The sequence below is a fragment of the Lepeophtheirus salmonis genome, chromosome 1, assembly GCF_016086655.4.
Source record: "Lepeophtheirus salmonis chromosome 1, UVic_Lsal_1.4, whole genome shotgun sequence".
Lineage (NCBI taxonomy): Eukaryota > Metazoa > Arthropoda > Copepoda > Siphonostomatoida > Caligidae > Lepeophtheirus > Lepeophtheirus salmonis.
In genome coordinates, this window is record NC_052131.2 from 50,587,829 (window position 1) to 50,606,683 (window position 18,855).

Sequence of the window (18,855 nt, forward strand, 5' to 3'; positions counted from 1 at the left end):
GATTGCATAATTATTCGGATGCACTTCGAAGGCTTATTCAGGGTTTTATAGTCGATGAATTAATTAATGTGAAAAGGAAGAAATTTTTTGTGTATTCTCTTTTGCTATTCTTGAAAGACTGAACTGGTAAATATTAAATAACAAGTAAAAAATAAATATAAGCCTTAAGCTTACCATAATATATTGGTTTTTGGTTGCTCCATCTCTAACTGTCATTTATGTTGTTTTTTTTTTGTTTGTTTACTAACAACACACGTTCCATTTGCAACTAAAAGAATTTTTATCACAAAACCTATAGAAGTGGAGATATAAGCGATTCAAAGTGTTCCCCATTTATCTGGACCACCCTATATAATCTAAAGCAAAATCATATTCTTGTTTTTTTTTTCATATTTCCAAATTGTGCCTTAGGAGATGACATTGAAAGTCAAATGAACATAGATGAAACAAAAAATGCAATTAAGAATCAGGCAAAGCTATATAAAGCAAGAGGACTCTCTGGTTTAATCTTCAAATTTATAAGAAATACGTGAATTAAAACGTCCTTTTAAATTTTTATCTCCAGCTGTTATTATTATTATTTTATTCTGGAGGAGAGAACATCCAAGTAGTGAGTAAATACGTGTGGAGAGATTTGTTGGGGTGTTATCGATATAAATAGAGCCAAGTTTATCTGTATGCAATATGCATGTAACTATGAATAGATGAAAAGAAGCCACAGGGTGCACATTATATAGTGTTCCCTGATGTATAGCATACATCAATACAGTACCAAGGGGGAAAAACGAAGTATAAAAGATAGGGAAAGCATTGATAGAATGAATTAAATCTCGCAGGTGTTTAGTTTAGCTCATTAAAAGAGAGGGGAAAAAAGGCAGTACTTTACATAAAATTTAAGCCAATGAATGTGGTTTCTAACTGACTCGTTAATCATATTAAAAAAAAATATCAAACAGTTATTTTTTGTTTTACTCTTGAGAAGAGTACCTTTAAGTATTGGATGAGTAGCTACGGGTGAGTATGCACATGAAAAAAGTTTACAGTTTTTTAAACAAATTCAGAGTATACGCCTAACCTTAGTATTAATATTAATATACATATATTTGTTGTAATGTTATATCTAGAAGATGAACAGAAAGCATATACGGCACTCATTTTCTGCTCCATCTCCAAGCTTGGTATGTTTTTAATATTGCTTTGAAAATTAGGAATAAATTATACATAATACACTTGAACATTCAACGTAGCGTGTAGTTAGTCTTTAAATCTCTAATGGATGAAAGGATTATCCTCACTTAATTCGTTAATAACTATTATATTCATCTTAATAAATATATCTTACTTTGACAGACTTTCTTATTAAATAATATATAAATAGATTTATCGATAATTTAATTAATTACTAGTTTTGGCGTTTGGTCTGAAAATCCTCTACCGATCTGAGATGGATATGATTTTTAGTGGATGGTACTAACCGAGTGGCTTGAAAAGCCCGTGCAAAGTCCGAAAGATGGCACCATGGGCGCTTATCGAGGATGTGTTTAGTTAGTAGCATCTCTTGGAAGAACACACACCAACTTTCAGCCAGATCCGTCAATTTCTTACTGTTTGGCATTTACATGAATCGAAGAATCGTCCGGAAAGTTTATGACGACTGTCTTTTAAATTCGCATGGATTAATCCTCACGAACTATCTGGAAAAGAGTAAAACTATTACAAGTGCATATGATTCATCGTTATTGGACCGTTTGGAGTACTAACCTCAACAGTGCATCGAGAACGTTCAGCGTCACTCGTGCCCTTATGGTCACTAAGAAAATTTTGAAACATTTATGAGCTGTTCTAATCGAAGGTGCAGAGTCCCCATGATATTTATCTAGCTTCTTTTTAGTCTAGTGAGGTGTTATGCCTTTAATTAAATAATGTTTAATCAACACACGAAATTATTTTTACTGTCCTTACTCGATTCAAACGAATGCCAAACAGAAAGAAATAGATTGGTCTAGCCGGAAAGTTGGTGTGTGTTGTTCCAAGAGATGCTACTACCTGAACATAACTTCGATACGTGCCAGTAGTGCCATCTGTCAGACTTTCTACGGACTTTCAAAAGACCCTCGTCAGTTGGTCCTTTAAAGAAGTTTAGTCTAATTTAAAATTGAGTCTAAATGGATTCAATAGCACAGAGTTACTTTACTAATACAAAAATAAAAATAATATTTTGTATTCAGCGGTCGATTCCCTCTCCTGACTTGATTCGTCGTGGCTGTTTTATAATTTTAGACATACAAAACTTCTGAGTTAAGACCCTTGTTATCTAAAGGCTTATTAATATGAATGTATATTAATGATATGTATAAAGATAAAAGTTTTTAAATGGCTACCATTTATATATTACATATTCATTCTTAAAGAGATGAAATTAATTTTTTCTAAAAATCCTCTTCTATTATTTAATAATAAGAATCCCATTTCTAGAGTTTCGTAGTTTGTAATGAAAAAAAAGAGCGCTAGGAGAAGACGAGAGCGAGACACCATACGTCTGTGTCCCACCTTATCCTCGCGCTCTGACACAAATCCCATCTCTACAGTGACGAAGTCGCAATTACATAACTTCCCCCCCCCACCACCACCATTTATGATCAGGAATAAAGCTTTCAGCCAAGTAGCTAAATGAGGGCAATAATAATATGAGAAATTATGTGAGATGATAAGATGAATGTATGGGAGTCTTCCAAGAATGGTCTACTTTGACAGCTCTCCAACTTGTCCTTCAAGGGATCAGATGATCTGTTTGACCTTAGTAATTACTACTTTTAGACAGGAACTATGCTAGTCAACTGATCCCTACAAGTACTATATGGCTTTGCTGCCCACTGTCGGATGATACCTACTAGAAAATTCCTGCCTCCATTTTTTGGAGGAGTTCCATTCTAAAATTCACAGGAGGTCCTTGAGGAGGATGAATTGAGTTGAGTTTTCTTGTTCTCTGAAGAGGCTTCAAACTTCAAGGCTCCATCTTTTAATCCTTCATGCAATAATTTGTTGGGATCTCTCCGGAGATGGAGAAATCGTGGTTAAATCGGAAGTTGAGCCAGCTCAATACTGATCTGCAAAGGGAATGCTCGTTTTTTTAGACGGAAGGGAGGGCAAATGAACACCGGACTACAGGTGAGAGATATTGATTGTACCTTTAAGAGGATGCTACAGAAAAGGCCGTTATTAAATTCTGAATTTAGTAAGTTTTTAGAGTTTACCTCAGAGGAAAATATATATTCCATAATAAATTAAAAGAAATACAGTTTTATTAATTATGCTCGAATTTGTGTTCCTTCTTTTCAACTCGTTTGCTGTAAAGCTTTTTATTTTCTCTTTAATTTTTGATTCATTTATGTGAAGATACTCACTACACACATTTATCGCCCCCAGAGAGGATCTTCTCATAGAGAATTTGCCTATTATGTACAAGATGTAAAACGAATTAGTTTCCAATGATAATATAAAATAATGTGAACAATATCTCCACAACAGGCAATTTTAATTTATTTCTTAAGTGGTTTGCTATTGATGGTGTGCTCCTTTAGTTTTTATTAACTTGGATATCTCGTTCATGACTATTTACTGTATTTATTAGTAATTTGAATTAATATTTAAACATTATACGCTCACATCCTGTATTGCAAGATCCTTGTATAAAAGCACATTAAAGGTCAATTTTCCTTTGAAAAATTATTCATATGTAGCCTATAGGAGGATCTTTCGTGTGCACCACTTATCAACTCCCATCGGAAAACTTGGTACCGAAATCCAAGATCAAGAAGATATATTGGCAGATAATGGGAGCGAGTTGATCACTTCAAGGAAACACGGAGATCAAACTTCACATATCTAAGAAGATAAAAAGGAATTATGGTCTTATTAATATAAATGACATTTTGAACTGCAATGAAACTGCTCACCCTGCAATAGCAATGCTGAAAAGATGCTTTCAGCTCTTTTGATTTTATCTCCGGATGTATACAATGCATTCTTCAAAGATGGTACACACAAATTTGCTAATCATTTGAGCAAAAGTTATGCCTTTAGGCATATTGATGAATAATTTTATTTCTACTGGAAACCATTCTCCTTGCTCGAACCTCTCATCCGAAAAAGAGATCCCGAACCCAGACAAAGTTTATTTTCATATTAGAAAATAAATTTTCTAATATGAAACAGAGGAGCACCTCCAAGAAGGAGACAGGCTTTTCCTTTTATCCAATAGAATCGAAGTTATTTTCTTCTTAGCTAGTCGAAAGCTTCCCAAACTTCCTTTTGGAAGTACAAAGGCCGACTACGAATGAAAAGAGGATATGGATAGATCTCCTTTCTCATCTTTAGAGTATTCATCTTTCCTCAAGGACCTCCTCATAAGAATCAAACTCCTCCAAAATATGAAGACGAGAATGTTCAACTAGGTCTCTGACAGTCGGCAGTAAAGTCTTACAATTAGGTTACATTCCGCAGCATTCAAAATGAGTCTTAGCGAGATCAAAAAGTTGTTGCTCTTTTCTCCCAGAAAGGACAGTTGCTGAAAACTTATTTGGATGGATTTTATGTTGTTGCACTCTTAATTTTCAGATTTATTCAAAATATGAAGTACTTTGTTCACGAGGTTATAACTTGTGAGTACTGATAGATAATATGAGTTAGTTACAATTACCCTCTCTTGGACCCAAGATTCAAAATGCCTCTAGAATACTCTCTAAGTTAGAAAAATAAAAGTAAATTAGTCAACCAAGGACATTTACATCTCCATGAAAGAACGGTTAGTGACAAAATGTTTTTGAAATGTGATCAAGTATTTAAAAAAAATACTATACCAGGTTAGAGATAATAGACAACACCATTATAAAGAGAATTGGGGAGAACAATCATACCAGGGATCTGGCTTGGGTACTCGTCAATGAGTTTGTAAATTTGCCTAAAGATAGGGCAACAACTTTACAAGCATCGACACACTCTATAGCCGCCGAAGCATTCGTTGGTGTACCGGCAGCCGTTGTTGGTCAGCTCCCAAAGTTTCAAAATCTAAAAAGATATATTCGTAACGCCCGAAGAATCGAAAATCAAGACCTTCCAAATCCGTCATCTCCCCTAGAATTGGAAATTCTAGTACAGGTTATTATGATGAATTCTGGCGAATTAATTCTTCTTCACGACGATAAAGATGGACCAGGGAGACTCCATGTTTAAAAATCTTCGACTTGATACGAGGATGGAACCTTTAAAGTTGTTCCCTTATTCCTTCATGGATTTAATTTTGTTGTACTCTTGATTTTCAGATTAATCCTAAATATGAAGTAATTTGTTTAAGAGGTTGTTATTACAGTATCTTTGTTTCTATCCTTTGCCCCAGCTCATACTCATTGCTGCAGACTGAATCTACTACAGCCGCCGAACGGCTAATTCAAATCTCTTTGTCATCTTTATGTATAGATTTTTCTATGGTCAGGACTTATATAATTTATGATTTTGGTGCATTTATTGATGACGTTTGTTCATGCCTGTCAGACATTTAAACTCAACCAAGTAATTGCTTTTTGTATATTTGCCCTCCGATAAAAGAAGAAAACTTGAAATCCATCTCAAAAACAATTTGAGGTTTTCCCTCTGGTCCTCACCACATCAATGTTTCCTATAGCTTAATACCTATTTTAATACACCTTTAAAATACAGTTATACCCATTGGATTACAAATAACATTTGTATCAGAACAACGAATAGAAACTGCCTGTAAGCTTTTCGTCGAAGCTTGAGATTCACAAATATCCTACCGGGTGTTCTATTGAAATATACACACTTAGTAATTCTATGATTAATGAAGGTTGAGTTATTGAAGATCATTCATGTTTCGTTATATTAAAGGATAAACAATTAGTCACAAAACAAAATAAACCTAAGCTCTCTAGCTTATGTACAAGTCAGGACCACGGTCTACGCCGTCAGCAAGTCCGAAACGTTGGAGAAGAAGAAGGGCTTTGTCAAAAAAAACCTAATCAGATCCGGAGGATTTCAGAAAACATCCCAGCCCAACCTCCTAAAGTACATGAGACCTCAATGTAAGAGATCTCGAGATTTCACACCAGACTTTGAAGAAAGCTATCTAAAAAGTGGATGGAAAAAGCCTTGTGTAGGTGGAGAGGCCACTTTTGACACCAGGAATGTAAAAAACCCATCTCATCTGCTGCAAGACTCTTTTGAGTTGTTTTGAACTTTTATTTCGACACTTTTGACCCCCTTAGAGAGAACATCTAAGTATAAGGTAATCATTAGCGCGAATGCAGGGGCGTCCGCAGGATTATATTTGGGGGGGGGCTTGGTTCAACAATCCAAATCCATCCATAGCTATTCACAAAAAATTTGCTCGAACGACCTTTTTTTTAAGAACATAATTCTTTCAAAAGAAAAATTTCGCCCTATTTTAGCGTAAAATCGGTAATGTTGGTGACATTTCTTTACTAAATTTACAGATTACTAAATTTATGTTTATTTCTTTACTCTCACAGCTGCTTGCAGCTAATCTAATAAAACATTATGACAGTTAAGCTGCTCTTTTCCTAAATATACTTCAAATTGTCAAAGCTACACTATCATTTTTCGGTTTCTTTTTTTAAGGATACCGACCAGACATATTTTACAACTGTAGTGATATACTAGGGTCATTTGAAAAGTCCGTATAAAGTATCCTTCAAAATTAAAAATAAGGATTAGATTCTTATGTATCACTTGAGAAAAGGAACTATAATGAAACTTTTGAAATTCAACAACGTCACTTGTTATTCAACTTTTGAAGTTCTGCAACATTACAACTTTATATATAGAGAATGTTGTTTAAAAAAATAAAAATTAAATGGCTATAGAGGTGAAAAAGCTCCCTTTGAAGACTGAAACTTTACAAACATAAATGTTTCATTAAAATACAACAAAAGATGGAATTAAAGGTCAGCCTAAAAATTGGACATTGGAAAAATTGAAAAAAGTCCGTGGGGATTTATTTTTTTAGATCCAATTTTACGACTACATCGTTACTTCTTAGATCAAAAATGTAGATACAATATATATCAGGCTGCACTATAAAGTACACTTAATATACGTTCGGTGCTAAATGTACACAACATGCAATATTTCATTAATACACGACTACATTTATACTTTTTCGATCAAAAATATGTATAATTAATTTTTTTCAAAAGTTACAGGAAATTAAAAATTATCTTTTCTTGAGTGCTTAAAATTTTGCATCCGAAAAGTAGGGCTAAAATTGAATATAACCCCCCTAGGTTGAGACCGTTATGATTTTTAGTGGAAGGAACTAATTCGATTCCTTAACAAGTTCAATCTGGCCTGGTATCAAAGAAAAACTCGGTCTATACTAGTCCCATAGGAAAAATCGGTCTTTTTAAAAAAATTGGTCTAGGCCAATTCTATAGATGAATTTTTGATGAAGTCATATCCAAAATTGTGAACAGAGCACAAGTTTGTCATATAAAGTCATTTTGTCATTTAAAACCCTAAATTAAGGATTTTCGACTTTTTACAAGAAATCTTTCTGGTGAGGATGAAAAAATTTTACGCGAAAATAGTGTTAAAAAAAGTCATTCATACAAATTACGCTGCAGAGCAAAAAATAATTTTTTTTTTCTGAATGGGCATGGATTTTTGAAAACTTTTCCCCAAAAATTCAATTTATGAAATTTTTTTCTAAAAAATTTAACTTTTTGTGAATAACTGTTGATTTTATTTCAATAAAATTTAATTTTTTTGTAAATAGCTTGTCGCCTCTTTCATTTTAAGTATCTGTAGATGTGACTAGCTTTTAATTACGAGTGCTACCATCTCCAAGTTAAGGTCGGAAACTTTTTAGACCACCCTCGTATGTTGGTAACCTGCAACCTTAATTAATCCTCTAATTAATTATTTCTCGCTATTTTGAACATTATAAATATATCAGCGAGCAAGGAGAAGCATATTTTTTATTATGATCTCTCACGTCGTTACCTTGCTAACACAAAAATAGGATTCTAGGGCTCCTACCCAGAACCAAACTACTAAAATCATCGACAGCTGATGACAAAATACATTATATATCTGTTTGTTAGTGTGGTAACGCCGTATCCTAAGACTGGACTGGGCAAAAAAATCTAGTTATAAAACTACTAAGTATGCTGCAGGTCTATTCATATCTTCACTTTTATTGTGTCTCGCAACCTCCTCTTGGAAAAGAAACAGAAAAAAGGCTCAAAATTAGTTGGTATTTAGTATAGAGATAGAAAAAACATAGAGGGATTATTTGTAGAAGAAGTTGACACCGTCTTCATTGACCAAAACATTCAAAAAGTAGAAAATAAAGAGCTCCTCAAATATTTTGATGTTCGATACTCACTAGGTATATTTTTCTTTATGGACGTATTTAGTTTTTTTATCGAAGTTTAGGAGGATTCCACATAAGACATAGATTGGTTGTTGCATAAATAACTTTATTTTTCATTGTTTTGGTTAACTAACTTTCGACTTCAAAACATTACCCTTGCTACTGCTCTACGTAAGAAATCATTGTAGTTTATCTCTCTAGGGTAATTGGTCCTGCAGGTAGATGGATCGGAGAGTAAAATCTTAACGGGTAAAAGGACGGGAGTTAGTCATCCATAGGGCAGGTGTCCCGTTCACAAAAATATGCAACGTATTTGTTGTAAACTGTCGATATTTATAATTATTCTCCCTTAATCAGTGTTCTGAACGTTGATTGGTTGAACTAAAATTAGCTCTTGCTAAGCTATTAACACTTCTTAACAATACATCATGATAACATTATTAGCTTTATAGGTAAGGCCTTGAGCTTTTTCAGAATGATCATCATTTCTAATTCAAGGGCTTAGAAGTAGCGTTTTTTTTAATCAAAGCCATTCTATGTTTAACATTTTATATTGAATTTTGGTCTTACGTCATAAAGCAGTTAAAAAACGCAGTTTCCACGTCCATGTTTCTGCCCCCTCTCCCCTTAATCAGTTTTTTGACCCCCCGTTTCTTTTCGTATGAATGGTTGTGTGATACAATAAAGGTAACGAGGTACATTGTAGACAGATATCTCTTCCATCAAACTTGCCATCCTATACTTTTCTACCTATTTATACCTATACTATAGTGACGCCATAGACTATGAGTGGTTGCATGTTTTGTCGATTTCTGCCTGTCTTGCCCAGCAGTCGGTAAAAAACATCAGATTGAAAATTCTAGAAAGCCCAATTTCATGATGATCAAACCATGTATTTCTATTAACCTTGCACCAACAAAGTTGATGTTGAACAGATGTTAAATTTTTGCCTCTGTCTGTCACCAGGATTACGGCAAAAGTTACAGATCGATTTTGATTCAACTTGGTTCGAAGAATATATATATGGTCAAAATAAAAGGTCATTAAGTTTTGAGAGGTTAAGGCAACACAAAACGTGAAAAATGCATAATCGACCATAACTTTAGAACAAATTACGATACATCAATGAATTCGATTATAGGGGGAGTCTTTGCACTCTACCGAGTGCCCATTCTATTTGAAATATATTATACTTAAATCTTACACTTCCTTCTCTCTAGATATCTACATAAAGTTATTTATTTTTAATAAACAGGAACGTCTATTATCAATCGATATTTTGCGATTAGAGATTACAATCAACAAAATATATATTTTTACGTACATAAAATAAATAAATTAGATTATGAAGAGATCCCACAAAACATGTTAGTATCTATTAGTGATAGGACAATTCCCAAAAAAATCTCCATGAAGATTCCGATGTGATTCGATTAAAAATTCCTGATGACGATACCGATTCTTTAATATTTTAAATAATAGTAAAAATACCATCTTGCTACCAGGGGCGTGCATAGGATTATATTTTAAGGGGGAGGGGGTGCTTAGTTTTTGGAATTTTATAGAAAAAAAATCGAAAAATTGAAATTTTTCGAAATAAATTTTAAGTATTAAATTTTTAGAATATATGCACAATTTGGTATTTAAATTTTTTTCAAAAATCCACAATTATTCACACAAAATTAGATTTATTGGAAAACAATTCAAAAATCCACAGCTGTTAAGAAAAAAAAATTTGGAAATTTTTTTTCAAAAATCTCAAACTGCACTTAAATATTTGATTTTTTTTTTTTTTTAACTTTTATATTACAAAATTTTTTGATTTTTTTTGGAGAAAAATACTTAATTATTCACAGAAAATTAAAAAACTATATTTTTTGAAAAAAAAAAAATAATTTTTTTTTTTTAATTTCAAATATTAAATTTTCGAATAAAAAGCAAAATTTCCTTAAGGTGGAGGTAATATTGTTTTTTCAACACTTGGAAAAGTAATAAATAGTTAAATACCGGTAAGAAATAATAATCGGAATCTTAAATTAAACATTACGTTGACAATGCCGATCCGGATTTATAAAAAAAATACCCGATTTTCCAATTTTGAATTCCAATTAATCATCCTATTACTAGTATCTACAAATGAACTCAATACTGGAATTAAATACCATTAGTTGGTATAAGAAGAATGTATGTATTTGTTCTTTCCCCTAGACTAAACATATGGCCCTTACTCTGTAGTCCCAACTCGATCGCTATTCACGTTGATTGTTAGTGACTTATTATGTATAGTAAATAAATATAGGATTGTCAAGTGTGCCTCTTCCATAATCTAAATACATAGATAGGTATTCACTATATATAGAATTGATCTTTATCATATCGACAGGTGCTGTTCTTCTGCATTATTTGATTTCGAAATAAAACTACCTAGAATATACTACATACTTAATGGCTAGGGTTTCCCGAAAACTTACACATTAGAGGGCGTTATCCATGGATTTCTCAACGGCTGGATTATTCAAGGACTGAAAACAGAATTGAATCAGCTGTTGACTGTAGTCCTTTTACTTCATTAGGACTGATATATCTACAAAAATAGACACTAGGGCGTCATTTATCCTATCAAAACCTGACAGGATCTCAAATCGTAAATCTATGAGGAAGCCGGATTTCTGTCCAAAAATTTGAACTACTCCGTGGCAATATTTTTCTTATTTGAGCAGAAGTTTAGGGGAAACCATTTTTGCCGAAGGGTAATTTGCCGCACGGACATTTTGCCGAAGAACAATTTGGCCAAAAATGATATTAAATTTATTGATATATAACATTGCATATTTTACTTCCATTGCAAATAATAATATGATAAATAGGTATTGTTCGTATACTAAATATGTCATATAGGTAAATTAATGACTGTTCTTTTGAAGAAAAATATTTTATATTCATTTGTGGACATTATATAAGCACAACACAGTAGTGGTTCACTGTAAAAGGATTGTGTTTAAAAGGTTGTAGACAAAATCCTTGCGAGGTAAAATTGTTGTGTACATTGTCATTGTAAGACGAAATTATTGTCCTTAATATTATTGTGAAGCCTCATCACTATAAGCAATATAATTCACAGGAATTTCATTGCAAGATATTATTATCGTGTGCAATTTTTTTGCAATTTATATTATATCAGGTTGATAAAATAATTAAATGATGAAGAAACTTGCAATGAAATACCCCATTTAATATATTGAGCCCACAGACACTGTGCCCAATGCAGTTGAAACTCCACCACCGCTGAGTTTCCATGCATTTATGACCCTGTTATAAAATGGTATAACACACCACGAACCACAAGTTGTTCAGTGAACGCATGGGCGACGAAGTATTTCAAATTCCATCATCACGGATTCTCTAAGCTTCAAACAGTCCTTTTAATATCCTAAAATACACCGCGGCCCTCAACTTGTACAGTTGAAGTACGGGGCCTCAAATATTTTAAACTCCACCGCCCCATTCCCCGCGTCCTATAAGTATTAAGGACCCCTTCGATAATGCTAAAATACACACAGCCTCACAAATTGTATAAATGAGCTCCTGAGGCCAATGTATGTATGTTAAATTCTTCACGCATCGTTTCCCTAAGCATCCAAAAGCCCCTCTAATATCCAAAAATACGCCCCGAGTCTCAGGTTGTACATGAACCCAAGGTAGTTTAAACCATGGCTGTGAACTCGGACTCGAAGATTTCCTATATTTTCTTAGGAATAAGACTTGGTCTCTTCTAAAATTTAGTGCAAGTCCAGAGTCCTTCCTCCTTTTTTTTTTTTTTTTTGAATAAAAACTATTTTATTATCAATGATGAAAATCCATTGTAGAATGGGCATTTAAAAAAAATGATGACGTTTCATTAGATCAGCTACAATCACCTGTGAAAAGGGAGGAAGGAGAAAAGGATATAAGCAATGGCATTTATTAGAATTACACCGATGTATATCCCCAATTCTTCTATGAGTCAAACAAGGGTATACAATTATAACTCTACAACAAATCCTCAAGGGTACCCTCCGTCTTTTATGAGCACACACAAACATTCAATCAGGTTTAGAACTTAATCGTATCTATTTAGGAAAGGATGTTCTCTACTCAGGAATTAAATAATAATGAAAAATGCAAAGGAAAGAAAATCCCTTCCTTATACCAACAAATTACAAATTAACAGGCCAGCTAAAAAACACACCGGATTTACATCATTGTTCATGATAACAGTTTGTTATAGCTACCGTCAGTTTGTCTCCAAACATTCCGTTTTTATTAGTTGCCTGGGTGTACATTTATTTTTATTTTTACATCAATTAGTTGTTTTTAGGTCACTGAAAATATATGATCCCATTGGTGTTCTGAAATACTATTAACATAAAAATATGACTCCCAAATAATAATAGCAAAAAATTATTGACGTACCGGATTTGGAGCTCAGACTTAAAATTCCTGCTAGGCTCGGCACTCAGTCACGAAGTTCAAGTCGGACTTGGACTTGCCCTGAAATTTAAGCAAGTCCACAACCCTGGCTTAAACTCTACCGCCGTCGCGTTTCTAAGCACCAATAGCCCTTCTAAGATCCTATGACACATCCCCGCCCACAGGTTGTGTACCACCTTTTTCTACGCAAGTACTTGTTACTTTTTTGTGCAATGTTATATACTTGTATAATAGCCAATAGTTATGTATTATACTTGTTTTCGTTATCATTTATTGGACTAATGAAGTATTATATAAGGGATGGATTGTGCACACCCCGTGGGCTGGGGTCTATCATAGTATATTAGAAGAGGTCCTGGGTGATTAGAAACGCGGCATATATATAGTTTAAAGGGCCTTTTAGCCCAGTACTTACCTGAACAACATGATGCCCGGTGTGCATTTTGGATATTACAAGGGGTTCTTGATACTTAGGGAACCTGCCTCGGGCACAGCAGCTCATGTAAAACAAGCCATGGGCCGAGATGTATAAGAGCATATTACAAGGGCAATATCCTTGGTGCTTAGAAACTTGTCGGCGGTAGATTTGAACTACATTCGACCCACATACTACTATGTTGTGTTTATAAAATGATCATTAGTGAATATAAAATATTTTTCTTCCAAACAACACTAATTAATTTACCCATATGACATATCAACAGTATTTATTTATCATACCATCATTTTAAATAGAATTAAAATATGCAATCGTATATATCAATAAATATAATATCATTTTTCAGCGCATTGTCCCAAATAGTCCTTCGGCAAAATGTTCGTTCGGTCAATTGTTCCAAAACAATTTTCTTGTGATATAAATTTTGCTTAGAGCTTGGATTTTTAACATTTCAATATGTTTTGAGTGATCATTATCAATAAAAATTCTATTGAGTTTTGCTCCGATACTAGCCTCAGCATCAGCAGACAAGTCATGTCGGACGTTAAGCAGCCCCGATAAGGCCTGTCTGCAGATGCACGGAGCTAGTATCGCGGCAAAACTAAAGTGCTTAAAATTTGAGATCATGTTACCTTTTGATTGGATCTTTATCCTCGTTACGTTTTAAAAAATGAACGGAAGAAATTTAGGAAGAGAGTTTGAACCGCAATTTTTTCACAAAATAAAGCGGAAAAAGTGTGAGTGGGTCCAAGCCTTGTATGAAATAATATTCCTGTATTGTTAAGCCACAATTGATTTTTACAAGGACAACATTTTCTGCATACTTGGGTTAATTTATACTAATGAAGTCGTGTACGACATTTCAACGTCAGTAAAAGCCCTAATTCAAACTAAATAATTGTTATTTCATAATAAAACTGAATAAAACACATATTTCTACACCAAAAGTGCCCATGAAGTTTTGTTGCCAAATATGGTTTCTCATTTCTATGGAAATTGTCTTTGGGGGATCAGGGGAAATGTCCGGATTCCGTTAGTTAATAATAAAGAGTGAAGTTTAAATATGTTATGAAGAATCAGCAGTGCAGAATAAGTAGTGCAATTTTTGCGCCTGATAACACATCTTCTTCCCATGGCCGCCCCTGCAGCAATTAATTAACAGAGTAGATAATATTGTATAGAAAAAATTGAACTGCAGAATCACAAAGGTTGATTGGCTAATGTCAGCAACGTCTAGCCACCCAGAAAAATTCAAAATAAAAGCCTGGATAGAAAAAATATAGTCAGTCAAGTACACAGCAAGGATTTAAAAAAAGGTAATGCCTCAAGTGATGGAGAAGATGGCAAAGGGATCAATATAAATGATGGACAGTTATGATGAGAATGGGATTCTGGTTGGTTAAGTATATATGTAAGTAGAGTATTGAACTTTTTCTTTATTTCGTTATAGTTTTTTAAATAGAGATTCTATGAAAAATTTTATTGGTTGAAGTACTGTTGGATAATCTTCCCATAGGACTTAATACAACTCTTATTTTTTCATTATCACTAATTAGGGGCGTCCGCAAGATTATATATATTATTTTTGTGGGGGGGGGAGGCTTGGTTTTTGGAATTTTTTTGATAAAAGAACCAAAAATAACAATTTTTTTACAAAAAAATTGAAAAATTAAATTTTAATTTTTTTTTAAACCACATATATTGACAAAAAAATTTAAAAACTCATAGCTCTTCTCAAAAAATTTCAAAAACTCATGGCTCTTCTCAAAAAATTAAATTCTTTTGATTAAAATTTCAAAGTTCTGAGCTATACACAAAAAATTAAATTTTTTGGAAAAAAATCACATCAACTACCTCTTCTACTGATAGATCCTGGATCATAAGGAACTGCTCTTGCCTAATCTGATGTTGTGCTGGTTCGTCCCACTGTGAGTTTTTTCCAATATGAATAATCCATCATGTCTATTGATAATTAACTATTGAGTGCATAGTACTTCTTCCATTCGAATTATTGTCCTATTTGTTAATTTCTTTTTAATCATATATTTATTAATATGACTAATTTTTTCTCTGGTTCGAACACATGAGCCATTCATGAAATTACAAAAGTGAGATTATTATTTACATGAAATAAAAGAAGGTGAGTCTTCCGCCGGGCGAGCTTTATCCTATACCAATTTTCCCAATGAGCGTAATCCTAGTACAAACTTTGCCTATAAAATTTTTCCATAGGCGATCTTTCCTAGATCCACTGTTTCAAAGGTGTCACGCAACAAACGGCCTTCTCCAGTTTTCAAGTATATAGTCGTTACAAAATAGGAAACTTGGCTTTAGAGGTAACTAAGTGTTTGCTTTTTCAGTTTCCCTTGCCTGACCGCTTAATAAAGGTTTGACCGTATTTACATATAATTATAAGATATACTGACAATGCTGATTTTAGTTGTAGAAGTACTTATCTGATTGAGTTTTCCTATTAAATAACAACTATCTCGTATGATTTAAAGCATTTACTCCATTTTGAAGTTTAAACATCGGTTCACAAATATAGAAAATATGAGTACATTCACGCATTTCTCTCTTAACAACCCTTGTAATGACGTTGGATTTATGCTAATAAAGGATTTTTATGGTTTTGTTGTCAAATTACTATTAGTTCTGTTTATTTTGAATTAAATCTTTTCGGCGACTCTGAATTTCAATAATAATCGGTCAACAAATGAAAGAAATAGAAATGATTCAATGACTCTGAAATTTCCACTTCATATAATAGTGTTCAAATATATATTCCCAATACGTTCTGTCAATATCAACATCTTGGAAATATTAATTTTCTGTATTAAGTTAATTTGAGACAAATACTGAAAAAATGATGTCTTATATGTATAACTTCGTTGTGCCTGCAATTTTAACACTGTTAATGTACATACATCTTCTCGTTTAAAAAAATTAATTCGCACATTTTAAGTAGAGACAAATACGAAATCATTTTTATTAATAAAATATCTAATTTTTTAATTGCGCAGTCTTGATGCCCCTCCCCCTGCCGCGACCACCCCCACCGCGTTTTCGCTTTCTATTAATGCTGGGACTCTTAAAATTGGAATCTGGCTCAAATAAGCCCGGAACACGATTATTCTTTTTATGCCACGAGGTAACAATACTAAAGTCCAAGGGTATCCAAGGGATTCCCTTTGAGGATAGAGGCTTATCTATCTTATATTCTTCCAAATTTAATCGAGAGTTCAAATCTAGATTAGGATCCTTAGTCTCTGTTGGAATAGATTTATACAAGCGCAGAAATGGTCCGGAATTTTCATCGTGAAGGAGCAAATAAGTCCCCTCCTCTTTGATATTTTTCATAACACCATCAAAAACTTCATATAAATGTCCGAGCTGCCGAATAGGAATGAAATCAACTCCATTGGCGTCATGAGTAAGAGCAGGCAATGACTTTATTTCACAGGTACAGATCTCATAACTATTACGTACACGAAGACGGCAATTTATGGATCCAGGTCGAATAAAGTTGGACATCCAATCCTTGGCACGCTCACTCTTAGTTGCAACCTCTGCCCCATAATTCCATTGGTTGTCCAACTTTGTAGATATAGTCATAACTTCAGGAAATTTGTTATTCTTCTTTTTCCCTGTAGGTCGGATACCATGGATTGAGCATCGAATAAGAACCTTGATATCATTAACCAAACCACCACATTGAGGTGTTATATGGGAGTTAGATTCCTTCTTTTTCAGTCTCCATAGCTTGTACATAACGTTCCCTTTTCGAGGTTGAGTATATTCTGTTGGATCACCAATATCTGAACGATCAATTGCTGCACCGTCGTACTGGGATGTTATTCTTAAACTAGGTTTTTTAACGTCTTCAGTACATTTGTGTGCATTCTTCTGAGATTCTAGAATGCTACCCAAGTCCAGGGTATCTTTTTGTGAGGGATTGACTTCGTTAGCTGGTTTTTTAGACTCTGCGTTGATGGAGGGATTGCTATTACTATTGTTATGTTGATTGTCCAGTTCGTCATCATTTCCATCCAATTGGGATAAATTTTCTCCAAAGGACTCAGTCAATGTATGATCCGTATCTCCAAAAATATCATCGTTATCATTTTCACCTCCTGAATGAGTCGTATCAGAGTTTCTTTTACTTTGGCTCCAAGGATGAGTAAGGAATCTTTTTCCAAGTATTTTGATAAAAATAGTCATTTTTTTGAATGATGAGAGAGGTGGAGGTTCTGGAAGTGTTTTTTCGAAATAATAAACCATTTTAGAATCTATTTTTTTCACAACCAGGGGAATGCACCATCGTCTATCATAACAGGGTCCAAAATTGTTAAAAATGGTTTTCAGGGGATTTGAGGAGACGACAATATCTGGAAGAACTTTCTTTGCGAGGGATTCAATGTTTGGATCCTCACTCAATCGAATCTGCCTTTCCTTATTCAAAAGCTCTTTCATTTTTTCGGGCCCTGTAGTGATTTTTACATTTTGAAATAATGCCTGTTGGGTTGGTATAATAATTTTAGGTATAATTCCCAGTTCCAATAAATTACTCTCTAGGACTAAATCAAATTCCTCAAGAGGATTTGAGGGAGAGCAACGAATAAACTTATTAGTGTTATTGTAGAAATGGGGTAACTTCCCTAATATATCCTTGATTTGATTTTCAAAGTAGTCATCCACAAATTTACGTACGTCGTCACGAACAACAAGTTTCTTTACATGATCCGTTTCGTACCATACATTCTTTACAAAATTAGAAAACTCTATTTGCTCATTCCGAACCGTTTCGATGTAATGAGAGAAGAGAGAGTAGTTTCGTCTATCAAGGCAATTGGACTGATTTACAGAGTGTCTCTTCTCCCAGAATTGAATGTAAAGAGGAAGATAGTTTTTCTGTTCTTCGACGTTGAGGTAGCTCTTCCTTGGTTCTGCAGCATGAGATATAGCTTTATCGATTACTTTTGGGGTAATGATACCTTGAGGGGTTTTATTTGGTGTAGGTTTTTTAGCTATGACGGTAGTTTGGTCACTTTTTTCCTCAGAATCAAGATCTTTCCATGGACTTTGAATGGAATCACCTTTTTCCTTGATGTTACCGTATTCATCAAGGAAGTCATCCATTTCATTCATATCCTTTTTAACCGGAACGTTTTTGGGTTGAATAGTTTGAAATATATCCTGCCCCTCGACCACATCTTTTTTTTTCTTCTTCTTTTTACTTGGATCAAATTTTTCAACTTTACGAATCTCATTGCACTTTTGAACGACAAATGGATCATCAAGATCAATAAACCTTGGACTCATCTCATAGTTTACATATTTGGCAGCAAAGGATAATTTATTCCAACATTGATTTTCCTCCCGTTCAGGACAGATCCAAGGCATTTCTCTAGGAGGAACTTTGACAGGATTCTTCCATTCAGGAATATTTTCAAAGTACTGCAGAGCATAGTCAGTTGATTTGTCACAGTTTACGGTCTTCTTATGCGGATCAAGACCGTCATTTTGAGACATAGTC

General features: G+C 33.8%; 1 protein-coding gene across 1 annotated transcript; it reads right to left on the reverse strand.

Annotated features, from left to right (window-relative positions):
• Positions 1–16,065: 16,065 nt before the first annotated feature.
• On the reverse strand, positions 16,066–18,851 carry LOC121131972 (uncharacterized). The gene has a single exon (XM_040727387.2). The coding sequence runs from the start codon at positions 18,849–18,851 to the stop codon at positions 16,323–16,325; it is 2,529 nt and encodes an 842-aa protein (XP_040583321.1). The 3' UTR covers positions 16,066–16,322.
• Between the last annotated feature and the right edge of the window lie 4 nt (positions 18,852–18,855).